Source organism: Lactuca virosa, chromosome 4, assembly GCF_052849685.1.
Source record: "Lactuca virosa cultivar CGN04683 chromosome 4, Lactuca_virosa_CGN04683_v6, whole genome shotgun sequence".
Taxonomy (NCBI): domain Eukaryota; kingdom Viridiplantae; phylum Streptophyta; class Magnoliopsida; order Asterales; family Asteraceae; genus Lactuca; species Lactuca virosa.
Window position 1 is genome coordinate 307,500,013 of NC_136429.1, and position 16,471 is coordinate 307,516,483.

The following is a 16,471-nucleotide window of genomic DNA, read 5'->3' on the forward strand; positions in this document are numbered from 1 at the left end:
TACCATCGTGTCTTTTTCAGAGGCTTCCATGAATCTATTTAGTATTGAATCAAAATCCGATTTCTTCTCGGGTGGTGGTTGTTCTTTTTTGTAGAAGCCTCGTACGGTTTGCCGATACTTTTCTTCTTTTTGATTTTTGTATTCTTCATATGGAAACCAAAATTTTGCATCTCCAGTAAATGTCACTGCAATAATTCTCAATAAAACTGCATCTCTTGAAACATTTGGAACATTAAAGCACTTTGCAATGTCCAATACTTCATTAATGTGTTTGAAAGTATCTTTATAGTCTTTCTTGGAAAATGGTATGTCTTTAAGCATTGTGAGAATGTGGCCTTTAAGCTCAAAGTTTTTGCATCTGGTATTATGGGTGGAACAACACGAAGACATTTTCATTATGCATCCTTCGTTTGTGCTCTTCCATCGTCATGGTCATGATGTTTGTCATCTCTTTTACCTCGCTCTTTATGTCGTCCTCTGGATTGTCTTAGGTTTCTCGTTGTTATGAATATGTAAATAAAGATTTATCAGTAATTCCATTCATAATACAGATTAATCTACTTACGGTAGAGGTTTCTAGAATGGTCATGTTTTCTTGGTTGTTGGATTTCAGAAAAAGCTACATGCTGAAATGATCCTTCCTCCCAACTGCCATGCCTGGTTTATCCTTATTTGATAGAGCTATCAGTATTCATTGGGATTAGTGATAGGTTTCACCTATATTACTAGATTTACCTAGGGACTAATAAAATCTAGTAGCATAGGTCGATACATGTTAGGCGCGAACTCGCAGGTTGGATTTCCCAGTTAGCTGTTGATCATATGAGAGCTGACATGGTGAGCTCTTCTCACTATATTTTATACTCGAGTATGTATCCTATGTATGTTAGGATATAGTTACCATGTAGTATGCACTTAGGCAATTAGACTAGGACAGTTAGTTGCAAGTTATGTGGACTCTTGTTATATGTATGTTGATATATATGGAGTTGAGGGCGGACCAATCTTGTGTTGAAAACCAATAGAATCGGGCGGACTAGCTTTATGTTAAAGGCTAAGGACAAGCGGACCAGCCACGTGCTGAAGGCTATGTAGGGCACACCAACTATAGGTTGAAGGCCAAGGTGCAGACCAACTATAAGATGAAGGTCATAATGTGTATGCATTGTATATATGTTTTGGTATGTGGTATCTTGAAGGAATTCACTAAGCCTTGTGTTACAGTTGTTGGATAACTACATTTCAAGTTGTTCATCGGATCGGGGAAAGGATCAACCATGACTGTATCTGCATCGGTGACATCAATAAATGTTTTTATGACTTCTGCTTAAAACTCTATTTCTTGAATAATGGTTTTTGTAATATAAATGGTTGTAAGACTTATGTTTTGGTATAAAAAAATGAAAATTTTTCCTTAAAAATCAGGACGTTACAAGAGAGGATAGGATAGATAACAAAACTCAAATTTTGAGAATGCTAGGAGAAAGGAACACAAGTTATGAATGCTCAAAGCGTCTATAATAAGCTTAATAAGCTGAACAGACTTGTAGAGAAAGCATAATAAATTTAATTAAATGATTAGATTTAATCATAATTCAAATCCATGCCTTATCAGCAGTTATGGACGCAAAGATGAAAACCTTTAATATTGTATCTATTATGTCTTATCACTTTAAGAGCTTCCATACCTTTAGCAACTTTTGCTTTATAATTATGTCAAAACATGCTTCTAAAGCATGTCTTCTTAATTAAAATAAGAAAAGTCCATCTTGTGTCTCCTCTCCCCTAATTCACGACAAAAGAGAAGAAGAAAACAAAAGATTTAAAAGTATTTCATTCTTTATAAGATATAAATCTAATATATATTTATATAAAAGACAAAACTATTTTAGTCCAAAAAAATGTACATGACTTTAGATATCATACATTATGATATATTTTGATATTTAATATTGAAAATTAATATTTTATAAAATAAATAATTTTCAGTTAATTGCAAGAATTATAAATATTTATCAAGAATCAAATTCTTTTAAATAATATATTTGTGTCAACTAGTTATTGGTGTGACCCTATAGGATCATATATTATTAGTATCATCATTCTAAGAGTATAAGGTGTGGGCAACTAGTCATAACACCATTTTGGTGTCACCTCACATGCCACATCACCAATGGTGTTATAACACCAAGTGGGGAAATGGTCGCCATGTTTCATCTTGTTATAACACCAACTTTTTTCCACTTTATAATTTTTTTTTTCGAATTTCTTTTTTTTTTAATTTAAACAAATATATTTTAAATATAACATAATAAATAAAACAAAATATTTAAAAATTATAAATAACATAGAACAAAAATAACTTTTAAAAATTAAAAATAATATAGAAATTAAATTACACATAACATCCAAATTCAAAAAAAAAAAATACAACGCTATTCGTTAAAAAAAATATTCTTTTAAAAAACTAAACGCTATTCGTTGTCGTTGTTGTTACCATAGAAGATATAATCCGCCAAGTCCTCTCGAAGTTGTCTGTGTTTATTTGCGTCCTGAATGTCAACGACTCGATGCAAATACTCTGCTGTTCCCGGTTGAAATTGAACGTGTCTAGGCTCCGTTGGGATATAGTGTGCAATATTTCGTCCTCTATCTTCTACTACCATGTTATGCATTATGATACATGCATACATGATATAGCGTAGAGTTTCTAAATCCAATGGTCGTGCTGCATGTTCAACTATATGTCACTTCGCCTTCAGCACTCCAAAAGCACGTTCCACATCCATACGTGCTCATTCTTGTCTTCTCTTAAAAAATTTGTCTCTTTCTTCAACCGGGTGTCGGAATGCCTTCATGAATGTGGAATACCGAGGATATATTCCATCTGTAAGGTAATACCCATATTTGTATTCGTTTCCATTTACCGTGAAAGGAGCATCCGGGGCCTTTCCATTCAAAAGATCGTCGAATATTGGCGACTGATCAAGAACGTTGATGTCGTTGTTGGAACCCGCAACCCCAAAAAATGCATGCCAAATCCATAAATCTTGAGAAGCAACATCCTCTATGTCACAACTAGCATTTTGGACTAGGAAATTTTGTTCATGTGTAAATAACTCTTAGCGTATCTTGTAACCCTAATTTTGATATAATGCAAGTTATTCATTCACAAACGACAATTCAAGTCAAAACTCACTCGTGAAAGCTCTAAATCTAATTCAATACGCTACATTCATTCAACTTTGGGCTTGAAACCCTAACTTCCCGGTTCAAACCTCTTATTGGACCAGGATTCTCTTATTGGGCCTAATGAGCCAGTAACCCCTCAACTTGGTTCTTTTGGGCCAAGAATCCTCATTTGGGCCCTAGTTGGACCTACATTCATTTAAGAAATAGTACTTTGGGCTATAAGACCCTTCATGGGCCTTACTGGGCCGAAAACCACTCACTTTGTCTCTATAGGCCGAAAACCCACTTATTTAATCATATTGGGCCGAAAACCCATTTCTTTTACTCTTTTGGGCCGTAAACTTGTATGTGGGCCCAGCGGGCCAAAAGATTTCTTATTGGGCTATATGATCTCGGTTGTTATCCAGTTCAAACCCAATATTTCTTTTTCTCTTCCCCTCTCCTAATTTCCGGCCCTATATATGTTTAAAAAAAATGTTGTATTAATTTTAATGGTGATACATAATTTTGCATGGAGGACATCCTTGCAATATTTCCATCAAATATCTAGGCCAATAAGTAATTAACCATTAAACAAGGACCTTAACCTCTCTTCTTTTTTCTCTCCTTAAACTCCTAGTTCCCTAGAACCATCAAGCTTCAAAAACCTCTTCAAGAGGTTAACTAAGGCCGAAAACACCTTCTCTTTTCCCTTCAAAACCGATTTAACACCAAGGTGAGCTTCATACCCCCTTGTTTTCGAGCTTTACTATGTTTTTGGGGAGAATACAAGTTAGTGTGTTAATCTTAAGTATTATGCATGTATGTGTGTATTTTCATGTTATATGGTGTGAATATGTCATGAAAACTTGTTAAACACTCACAAAATTCGAAATATCTTCCAAGAATTAGTGATATTTGTAAGAAAACTATTAAAAGTAACTTTGTAAAATGTTAAAAAGATTAAACATGAAAAATTACTAGAAAATCCAAAGAATGTACATAAAAGGATCATTCTTGACAATAAAGATAAACAATATGGGCTTTTAGTGCCATTTTCGGTTTTATGGGCCAAAAGTGTAAGCTTTCATTAAAATGGGCCTTACTTGACAACTCACAGTTATTATGGGCCTAAAGTGTAAATTTTCATAAAAATGGGCTTTATTTGGAAATTCACGGTTTCATTGGCTAAAAATGTCATTTTTGATAAAATGAGCCTTATTTGACAAACTTACAGTTTTATGGGCCAAAAGTGTCATTTTTTATAAAAATGGGCTTTACTTGAAAATTCACGGCTTTATAGGCCCAAAGTTCCATTTTTCATAAAATGGGCTTTATTTGACAAAACATGGTTTTATTGGGCCTAAAATGTCATTTTTAACAAAAATGGGCCTTGATTGTAAATTCTCGGCTTTAATGGGCCAAAAATGTCAATTTTGACAAAAGTGGGCCTTTATTGTCGATTTCAATTTTGTTTGGCCAAAATGGCCATTTTTAATAAAAGTGGGCCTTTATGTTATTTTGAATCTATTTGAGCTAAAACGATCATTTTGATAACAAATGGAATATTTACGACATTTACATGCTTATTGGGTCCTTTATACCCATTTACATGCTTATTGGGCCTTTATACCCATTTATATCCTAATTGGGCCTTAATTGCCCAATTACTTTCTTATTGGGCCATTCCAACACATCCTATGCTAATCGGGTCGATATCCATAAATATTTGACATTTTGAAATGAACAAATATATTTTTATCACCGATGCTTTGTAATCAAAATACATACACGAAACATTTTTTTTCAAAGCGTTAAATAGCGTGATACAATATTCGTGTAAACTTAGTTAAGGCTCTCGTGAGACACGCCTTCATCCGTACCTACCTAGTGTACACCATAAGTCCTGTAGTTATAACCAGAGTCTCCTGGAGGGAGAGCGATAATTTGTGTATAGATCTATACGGGGTTGACACCCCCGCACCTGAGCTGTTCGCTACAGCTAGATGGGCAGTCTAGGGTGACAAATGTCTTACCGTAACCGACGCCTGAAGAACGTCATGACAGGCATATCAGTCATATCAAGTATGGTTATAACAACTCACATAGAGATTAACAAACACAATAAAATTTACGGAATACACATACCAAACTCTTGATATATTATACGAACTATACATTTACTACATTACTCGGGTCTTAGGGTTTTAAGACCACATCACTTTTACAAACAGAAAATATCAGATTTTCTGGGAATATTTTTTTTACACTACCAAACAAGAACACGCATGCTTTAATACCAAATTTGAAACAAAACTTTCAAACCATTTTTACGGAAATATCGGATTTATGGTGTTTACAAAACGATACAAAACTTTTCATAAAAACATGCTTATGAACTCACCAACATTATATATGTTGACGTTTTCAAAATAACTTGTATTCTCAGGGACTCGTTAATCAGGTTGGTCGATAAGGAATGAAGACTTTTAATGTATTTTTTGTTTTCACCATACTTGATATTTTTGGATGTAATGTTTCATACAATTACAAAGATGTAAACTATGATGGTTGTTATGTTTTATGTATGGTGATGATGTTGTCTATGATTCAATTATATACATGTGTGATGATATTACAAAATGAAGTCACCCGCCCCCGGACGTTTCCGCCGTCTGATTCGGGGGTGTGACAGATTGGTATCAGAGCAATGTTTATAGTGAACTGGCATATCTAATCATACAAGATTTGCAACTATAAATACATTGGGACTAAAGCACTCTGAACAAAGATAAGAAAGCGATAAACGTTTTTGGAGGAGTTGGTCATCGCGATTAAACCCAGGCAGTTATGTAATCGTATTGGGGATAAATATAGTCTGATCAACTATATTTATTCAAAATACGACCAACATGTGTTTGGGAGTGATCAGGGTGGACAACGAATCTGAAACTTGTCAACATAATACCCAAAGGATTGATGAACCGAACATAAACAAATAAAATACTATAGGAGTATCTTAGGATATCATATAACCGTCGCACGTACACTTTCTACACTCTTCTCACACCTCCATTCTCGCGCAGACACCATGACTAAGTTTCAGCAAGGCGACCTCTACTACCAAGCCCTAGTGGCCCACGGGTGGATTGATGAAGAACCAAGAGTGGTTCAAGGGGGAGACCCAGGGATAGGACCCGAAGAATATCAAGAAACGAACTATGAGGATGGGAGATCTGATGAGGAGACAGATGAGGAAGAGGGCATTAGAGAAATTCCTAGCGAACCCCACCCTTCAGAAGTAATACAGAATCAACACATATCACAGGAAGACTCCACTGACCGACTACGCTCGTTAGAGGAGGAGGTAGCCACCCTCAGGCAACAACTCTTTGCAGCCGAAGCTAGGGCAGTTCGAGCTGAGCAAAGGGAAGCTGAGATCACTCGGGAGATGAGTGAATTGGTTGAACTTCTGGTGCGTCATTTCGGCATCTGAGTACCACCACCACTATCGATAGGGCTCTCTTTTCATGTACTATTGTATGTAGGACCGACTTTATGATTAAGTGACTACACTACTCATAGAGTCGTTATGCTGGTAGCTTTCATTTTCTCTATGTACTGTAGGCCTTATAAAGGCCAAATTTTCACAAAACATGTACTAAACCTTTATCAGTAATGAAACAAGTTTGTGTTTTATTTGTGATGTTGTTATCTGCTATGAGTTCTATTTTTATTATTTCTTGATACTGTATGATTTCACTTATAAGCACAAATCGAATCGTCGAAACAACTATTAAGTGCTCATCATCCTTTTGTTCCATGACAGAAGATGCCTCGAAGATACATTCGTAGAAACAACAACATGCAACCGCCACCACCGCCTCCACCGGAGGTAAACTCTGCTGCTTTCCAGGCAGCAGTCGCGGCTGCAGTCATTGCATCATTGGCTCACATTCAAAATGGTAACAATGGTGGAGGAAACGGTCAGGGAACAGGAAGCTCCAACCAGGGAATAAACCAAGGGTCTACGAAAGTCTGTACTTACAAATATTTCTCTAATGCAAAGCCCCGGACATTCAATGGAACCGGTGGGGTAATAACTTTGAAGCGTTGGATTGAGAAGATCGAGTCGATCTTTGAAATATGTGAATGCCCTGAAGAGAGCAAGGTAAAGTTCGCAGCCTGCACGTTTTTCGATCGAGCACTGTCATGGTGGAATGGCCGGCCACATTAAGGCCTTAACACTTCCGGTTGCAAACGCCATGCCATGGGAAGAACTTAAGGAAATAATGTTGTCTTTCTTTACTCACTCTAAACTATGATCTTTCCCTCGTTCTCTTTTCTCTCTTAATTGTTTAAGACAAAGTAGAGGGAAATTGATAATTAGATTCTCTCTTTTAAGATAAAATTGTCTTTTGTCTTAAAGGCTTAAGAAACTCTTTTGTTGTAAGAACTAGTATTCAAGTTGCTTGGTCATTATTGGTTGATATCAGTAGAGCAACTATCTTTATGCTCTTGCCATCTTCTTCAACAATCAACCTCCCAAGAGGAACTAAAGGCTACAAAGGTTGTTAATTATGTTCTTCTAATGGTTGTGTTAATCTTTCATGTTTATGCAAAATAATCATTTGGTGAAAATAAAATAGTTTTATGTTATTCAAAATTTAAATACTTTCGTTGTCATATTTGTGTTTTTGAATAAAACCCAACACCCTTTATCTTCTAATGTCGACCTCCAGATGTCCACCTATGTACTCAACTCACTCCGCCACCAATACGCCACGAGCACTTCCTCTTGAATCTTGTGAAACATCTCATCCAATATCAAGGCAAAGATATAGGGATTGAGAACTAAACTTTGATGTAGGCCAATATTAACCGAAAACGACTCCGCGTCACCTACATGGTTAAGACACTAGTCGTAGACCGACAATACACATCTCGAATAGCCAAGAAACAACTCACAATGTATGCTATCATTGAGTTTGATTTAAATTCATCCTACCATAACTCAAACCGTAAATTATATTTATAATTTGGTTTGCTCTAAAACCAAACAAAAAACCAAATTTACAATTTAATTTTATCCGAATTCAATTTCGATTCAATTAGATTATCCATTTCTTCCCTTTCAAACCAAATTAAAAGCTCTATCACATAACCATGCCAATATTTAAAATTCAATCATTTAAAGGTATCCATAACCCATTGATATATCCTATTAATATATCGACCCGAAAGTGGGTCCATGGCAAAATGCCCATGCGTTTACGTCTAGAGACACTCCCCCAGGGTCTTCTCTCTATCAGTATCAGGACACATTATTTTATAACCTGTTTGAACGTGTTAAGGATCTGGTTTTCCTCTCCGCCCTTTTCTCCGAAATTCTTTTTTAATTTACTTCTAGCTTACTCCTTTCTTCTTTCCAAGAAAACTCCAAACTCTTCCAACCTATCTCATACATTTCCAATTACTCCATAACTCCATTCTCCTCTTTTCGAGATTCGTTTACTTGGTGTAGTTCAGATTCCAATCGGACGTAGACAGTAGAGTTTTGATAATGGTGGAGAACGGACACCAACAGCCACCAGCTCCAGCGCCTCCGCCGCCCACCGTCCAGCAACCGCTGGGTGCCGCCAGAGGTCCTGCTTACCCACCCGCCGAACAACTTCTCCAGCTTAACTACTGCATCCATTCCAATCCTTCATGGGGTTTGTCTTACCCTCTTTCACTAATTTTATCTCTTTATCTATAAATCTTTAAATCTTTAAATCTTGAATCTTTACTTTTTTCTTTAAAACAAATTTTGTATGAGAACTATTTAGAAAATGATTTGAACCTTTAGAAAGTTGAATATCCCTAAAAAAGTTCATTAAAGTTTTAATTTTTATAATTTGAAAGTTACGATTCTTTTCCCCCATATCGCCATCCGATTATTGTCACCCTTTTGGATGTTTAAGAACCCCCTTTTTTTTAAATAAAAAAGTTTTGATTTTTTTTTCTTCAGTTACTTCAACTCTAAACGATTCTTCCCTAAATCTCTATATTTTGCACATCAAAATTACCCATGTCCTGCGATTGGAGAAGCTTTAGTAAAACTCACAGATTGTTCTTGCTTCTTTTCTGAAAAGAAAAGGGCAAAAAAGATACAGTTTGATGTTGACCTATTTGTCTCTTCGGTCAAATCATATGAACTTTTTACACCTTTTTGGAGAATCTTATTTTACTTTAAAAGGTCCACATATCAAATTAATTTCGAATTCTAATTTCTTCGATTAAAATTACGCAGCTCAAACTGCAATTCTGGCATTCCAACACTACATCGTTATGCTTGGCAGTATCGTCATGATCGCATCCATTCTTGTTCCTCAAATGGGTGGTAGTCATGTGAGTCTTTCACTTTATTTAATATTATTATTCGAACTCATAAAAAAAGCTGAAAATATAAAAAAAAGATGGCTAAATTTCAATATACTTACCCTAATTTTGTTTCTTTTGGGTGTATAGGGCGATAAAGCGCGTGTAATTCAAGTTTTACTGTTTATGTCGGGAATAAATACCCTTTTGCAAGCATTATGTGGTACTCGGCTTCCTACAGTCATGGGCCCATCTTTTGCTTATATGTTAGCTGTGTTATCAATTATAAATGATTTCAGAGATGAAGATTTCCCATCTGAACATGAGGTTTATATTCATGGCAAACTTTTAATTTCATGACATTACAGAACAAGTTGTACTGTGTTTGACAGTGAGACCGAGACTGAGACTGATGTCAATTGGACAAAGATTGCAATGTTTTGTCTCACCCAAAAAGATGGGATCTCTCATCTATGCAAAAAGACGTATTTGCCCTCCGCATCCCTTGTCGAGTCCAATCCAATTGTGTCCCATGTAACAAACACAACCATGGTGAACTATGGTGGTGTCTTGTTTATTTTTTTTAATGGATGGTGGTTTTTTATGCTTTAAATAATAGAGATTTTTGCACACTATGAGAGCGATTCAAGGATCAATAATCATTTCATCGTTCATTAATATGCTTCTTGGATTTAGCAGAGCATGGGGAGAATTCACAAAGTAATATAACTATCTCTATTCTCTAATTGAACTTTCTTTTTTGTACTTTTTATTTTTTTTCATGTTAAAGTTTTACTATTTATTTTGTTTTTGTTGTCTGCAGGCTACTTAGCCCTCTTATTGTTGTTCCATATGTTTGTGTGGTTGGACTTGGATTATTTGGAAGGGGTTTTCCACAGGTTCATTTTTATTCTCAAAATAATTTATACCCATGCTTCATTTTATTTGAAAGAGCTAAATACAAGAAATAGCAATGTATTTCGTTTATTTATGTATTAGCGTATTCTACTTTCATGTCTTTATATTACATCATCATGCTTTCAGGATTCTCTTATTATGACATTGTATTTTGAAAAATCCACCTGATTATAGCATTGCACTTTCATTTTTTTTTTCTTATTTTGAGATTTTACTTTAAAAGATTGACCCAATTATAAAAGTTGAAATTTCTTTTTATATGAATGCCATTTCTATAAACGGGTTGATTTTTCAAAGTAGCATAATGAAAGTATAAATGTATAATGATATAATAACAAATCAACATAAGTACATTGCTATTTCTTGCATGTAATCCTTTTTGAAAACTCAAACTCATAATCTACATTGTCTCATTTACAGCTTGCAACGTGCGTTGAGCTTGGGCTTCCTATGCTTGTGTTTTTGGTTGTCTTTCAACAGGTATTGCATCTAACTATCTAAGAATTAAAAGAAACTCCAATTGGTCCACTATCTGTCGATGTTTGACTTTTGTTGTCAATTTGAGTACAAAGTAGTGAAAAACTAGACAAAATAAGTGTGGAATGTTACATTATAGTGTCTAAAGCCAATAATGTAGCTTTTAATCTTCAAAATGAAAAACAACCCTTGTCAATTCTAGTAAGTTTGACTTCCAAGAGTCAAACTATACATAGGTACATGGGTAGGATTAAAATCCTTTCTAGATCCATTTTTGTAAAAGAAAAAGGTTAATTTAAAATTTTATATTATAGTACATGAAACACCTCCATCCGTCTGCACACCCGATTCTTGAGAGATTTGCTTTGTTGTTCTGCATTGGGCTCGTGTGGGCTTTTGCCGCCATCTTAACCGCCGCCGGTGCGTATAACAATGTCCGTGAAATAACCAAGCAAAGTTGTCGTACGGATCGTTCCTTCCTTATTTCATCTGCTCCATGGTAATCATTACGCTTTTTGAAATTTTTTTAGGCAACGTCTATTATGCATGACATGACACATGACACGACTTGACATGACAGCAGATGACATGACATGACATGACATGACATGACATGACATGACATGACAGAACAGAACAGAATAGAACAATCTTGTACTGTGTTTGGCATGCATTGAATTGGGACCGGACAAATGTCAATAGGACAAAAGTTTTAACTTTTTGTCCCACCGAAAAAGTGGGACTATGACTCACACTTGATCTGTCGTCTTTGCAAAAGACATGAATGCCCTCATTGCAAATAAGCAATTGTTGTAAAACGGGTTAAATGAAAGAAATAGCAATGTACTTTGATTGATTTGTTTATTATAGCATCATACTTTTGTTTCATCCTATTACAATGTTCTACGTTAAAAATTATACCCAAATTATAGGCTTATTGCAAGGCCATCTAAATACAAAGCAATTCTCTCTGCTACAATAAGAAAAAAGGTAAACTTACAATGCTATAATTGGGTAGATACAATGGTGAAATAGAATGAAATAGAAAGAAACGAAAGTAGGTTGCTATAATAGATAAATAAATTTAACCACGTTGCTATTTCTTTCTTTTAGCCTTTGTAAAAGTGCCAAAATAACACTATAGTTTGCAGAATCAAGCAATATGGACAAATGTTTGATATTTTGCATGCAAATTTCCAACAAAAAGCCAAGTATATTGTAGTTCCAGAAAAATCTATTCATTGAACCTTGTATTAAACACCTTTTTTCTGACTCCTTTACATTTATGCTAACAATTATATAGGATTAAGATCCCATATCCGTTTCAATGGGGTACACCTATATTCAGAGCTAGCCATGTTTTTGGAATGATGGGAGCTGCTCTTGTTACAACTGTAGAGGTTTGCTCACATGTTTTCTTGTTTCACACGTGTTAGATAAAGAAATAATTTTGTACTTTCATTGATTTTGTTTATTATATATTTATAGCATATTAGCATCCTACTTTTGTTTCTCCCTCTTCCAACATTGTACTTTGGAAATCTATCAAATTATAGCAATATCATTCACAAAGCAATTTTAATCCTATAATAGATAGATTCTTCAAATTATAATGTCCTAAACTCCTAATAAGAAACTGAAAGTAGGATGTTACAAACTTACTATACACAAATTAAGAAATATAACACAAATATTTCTCGTTTCTTTACTCCATATATATTTATTATCGTTGTTTTTTTGTTAAAGTCAACTGGAACGTTTATTGCTGCTTCACGATTTGCGGGTGCAACACCACCTCCAGCACATGTTCTTAGTCGAAGCATTGGTCTACAGGTTCACTTACACCCATTAATCATTCAATTTCTTCCATTGGATTTTGTTCCCTTTTTGTCTCTTGAATATACAAGAAATTTATAGCTTGTGGTTGTATAATCTTATAGGGTGTTGGACAACTGCTTGATGGGATATTTGGTTCAATTGTTGGCACTAATGCATCCGTGTAAGAACTTTTGTGATTCAAAACCAACTTTTGTTACACATGACATGACATAACAGATAAGACAGCCTTGTATTGTGTTTGACATGCATGAGACTGACACTGACAGCAGTAATAAGACAAAAATGTAACTTGCTGTCCCATCAAAAAAGGTGGGACAGTGACAGCTGTCAATAGGACAAAAATTGCACTTTTCTCTGTCCCACCTAAAAAAAAGCAATTTTTATGTCCCATCCAAAAAAAATAGGAGAGAGACTTATTCGGGTGTACAAAAGACGTAAATGCCCTCTATATCCTCAAATAGCCTTAGAAAGTTTGTCCTCTGTACAAAAGACGTAAATGCCCTCTATATCCTCAAATAGCCTTAGAAAGTTTGTCCTCTGTACAAAAGACGTAAATGCCCTCTACATCCTGATTATTGAAAATAGCCGTAGAAAGTTTGTCTTGTGTAACAAACACATCTCAAAGATGCTTCACTTTGACTTACTAAATTTATGTAAAATTTTTCATTGTATTATAGTGAGAATGTTGGACTTCTTGCTCTAACACACGTTGGGAGTCGAAGAGTGGTTCAAATATCTACTGTGTTCATGTTCTTCTTCGCCATATTTGGTCTTCATCTTTTCCAAAATAACTTTTTATTTAATATTTATTTTCATTTTCAATTCATGATTAAATCTCATTGTTCTTCCTTAGGAAAATTCGGAGCCTTCTTCGCATCAATTCCTCTTCCAATATTCGCAGCCATTTACTGTGTCCTCTATGGTCTCGTAGGTGAGTTCTTAACTTCTTCCCTTTTCATTTTGCATTTCTTTTACAAAAACAAAAAAGTTCTAACAATTTTTTTTTTTTTTTGAACAGCTGCGGTTGGAGTTACGTTTATTCAATTTACAAATAATAATTCAATGAGGAATATATACATAATGGGATTGGCATTGTTTTTGGGGATATCAATTCCCCAATACTTTGTGATGAACACTGGCCATGGACCTGTGCACACGGGCGGTGGATGGGTAAGAAATAGTAACATACTTCCATTGATATATTAATGGGAAAATGCCATAAAAACCCTTGAGTTTGTAAGTTTTTGTCGGTTTTACCCAAAGTAGTATTTTAGGTCCATTAATGCCTCAAATTTTGGAACTTTTTTTTTCTTCAATTTTACCCTTTTTGCAAATTTATCTGGTAAAGCTGAAAATTTCTACCAAACTTAAGGGTTTTAATGAACCAGAAAACCGAACTTAAGAGCTTTTATGAACCAGAAAAAAGGGTAAAACTGAACATTTCTGCCAAATGTAAGGGTTTTAATAAACCAGTGTAAAATTGTAAAAAAAAAGTTGCAAATTTGAGGCATTAATGAACCTAAAATACGACTTTAGGTAAAACCAACAAAAACTTGCAAACTTAAGGGTTTCTATGTCATTAATTATGGCATCCTATTTTTATCTCTTCTTATTACAACATTGTACTTTTTAAAAATCTACACCACATATAACTGTCATCTAGATAGAAAGCAATTTTCGTTGTTATAGTTGGTAAGATTTTAATAGTCTACTTTTCTAATTATGAACTGTTGAAAGTACAATGCTATAATTAGAAATTACATAGATTTTTCAAAGTACAATGCCTTGATAAGGAAAAGTTGCAATAGAAAGAAATGAAAGTTGGATGCTATGATACACAAATAAGTGAAAGTACTCAAGTAGTTGCTATTTCTTGCATTTTGCTTGAACTGCAAAAGGTTTGGCAGTGCTTTTTAAAATGACTTATTAACTTATTGGTTTTTCAAAAAGCCAAGAAGTTAAAAAAGTCTTTGGTGAAGACCAACTTTTTAGGCAAAAAAATGACTTTTTCAAAATGTCAGGAATTCCTGGCTTTTCCAAAAAGCCAATAAGGAGTTTCAAAAGAACTACCTAAATGCTAGAAAGAGCAACAAAGTTTCATGATTTGTTCCTATTAAAGTGTTGTACTTTAGAAAGTTTACCAAATATTACAATTGTCATCAAAATATAAACTCAAATAATTTGTACAATTTTTTAAAGTATAAAACATGTAATAAGAAAAGAGAAGTCGAATGCACAATGCTATAAGTAGGTACATTTTTCAACGTACAATGCCATAATAAAAAATTAGAACTTAAACTACAATGGCACAATAGAAAAAATTAAATAAAAGTAGGATGCTATTATACAAAATTGAATGAAAGAAATGGCAACTACTTTCAATGTAACACTCATGATAATTCTTTAACTTCAAAATGGTTTTATATGCAGTTTAATGATATATTGAACACCATATTTGCTTCGGGTCCAATGGTGGCATTGATAATCGGGACTTTGCTAGACAATACACTAGATGCCCATCATACACATGATGAGAGAGGGATACCATGGTGGGCCCCATTTCAGCACAAGAAAGGTGATAGTAGAAATGATGAGTTTTATAGTTTTCCCATTAGGATTAGTGATCATATTCCTACGAGGTTTCTTTAGAGATTACTTTTGTTAAATATAAGTGATTGTTGAAATTCAAGATTGATGAACCAAAGGGTGACTTTTGTATGTTTTTATTGGTTTTTTCATCATTTAGTAGAGTTCTTTTTGGTTGTTTAATGATCTCTTTTAAGCTTTTGTTGCCATATGAGATGTTTTAGGTGGAAATGATATGTCAATGTAGTTTAATCAAATATTTTAGATGGAAGTAATTTGATAGTTGGATGTGTGTTTAATCTAAGAATTTTTATAAAAATTAAATTTCACCTGCGTTAGTAACTCGGTATAAATCAAAATTTAGTATAAAGAAACTTAAATGAGATGTTTGGCAAAACTAGGTGGAAGATGGAGCTTTTATTTGTATATGAGTGTTCAACAAAAGTAAAAGTAGCTGAAAGCTTTTAAAATATATAAAAACACGTTTAAAAATAAGTCGTTGATTTTAAAAAGGGTAATTAAGTCGATTTGCAAAATTATTAAGAGTTTTTTTTTTTTTTTTTTTTTTGTTTTTTTTTAAGCTAAAAGCTTTCAAAAACTGTAAGCCGAACATGAAAATAAAGAAATGATAGCCTTTTTCACAAGTTCATTGTTTGTATATTTTAGGACGTCTGATCAGTATGACATTAGGAAATGAGGTTTTTTTTTTGGTTGTGGCATACTAAAGGAGCAAAAGAAGACATTATAGAATAGTGAAAGCCGAAATGAATGTGTAAAAGTTATGGAAAGCTCTTTCATAATGGTTTTAAAAATTGTCGACAAAATTTTCTGACAATAATCGACTCATTGGCATTCACAAAGTCAGATTTTAAGGCATACTTTCATTTTTATAAATGTGGACTATGATCGTATTCGACAAAAACATAAAATTACATAAAAATATAAAATTGCTTATCTAAAACACACCATTGATTTAAAAAAAGGTAACTAAGTCGATTTGCAAAATTTTAAAAAGTTTTTTTTTGTTAAACACTATTTGAAGTAGTTTTTTGATCTGAAGTTTTTTTGTTTTAGCTAAAAGCTAAAAGCTCTATAGCCAAACTGCATTTTTTTCTCCCGA

General features: G+C 34.1%; 1 protein-coding gene across 1 annotated transcript; it reads left to right on the forward strand.

Moving 5' to 3' along the window:
* The first annotated feature begins 8,482 nt into the window (after window positions 1–8,482).
* Window positions 8,483–15,534, forward strand: LOC145108457 (nucleobase-ascorbate transporter 3-like). Its single transcript, XM_079045482.1, has 14 exons — window positions 8,483–8,885; window positions 9,464–9,561; window positions 9,682–9,858; window positions 10,151–10,251; window positions 10,355–10,430; window positions 10,870–10,929; window positions 11,241–11,425; window positions 12,230–12,326; window positions 12,673–12,759; window positions 12,867–12,925; window positions 13,443–13,534; window positions 13,619–13,696; window positions 13,784–13,935; window positions 15,196–15,534. Exons 1-14 carry the CDS (start codon window positions 8,735–8,737, stop codon window positions 15,412–15,414), a joined length of 1,632 nt encoding a protein of 543 aa, XP_078901608.1. The 5' UTR covers window positions 8,483–8,734; the 3' UTR covers window positions 15,415–15,534.
* The last annotated feature ends 937 nt before the right edge of the window (window positions 15,535–16,471 follow it).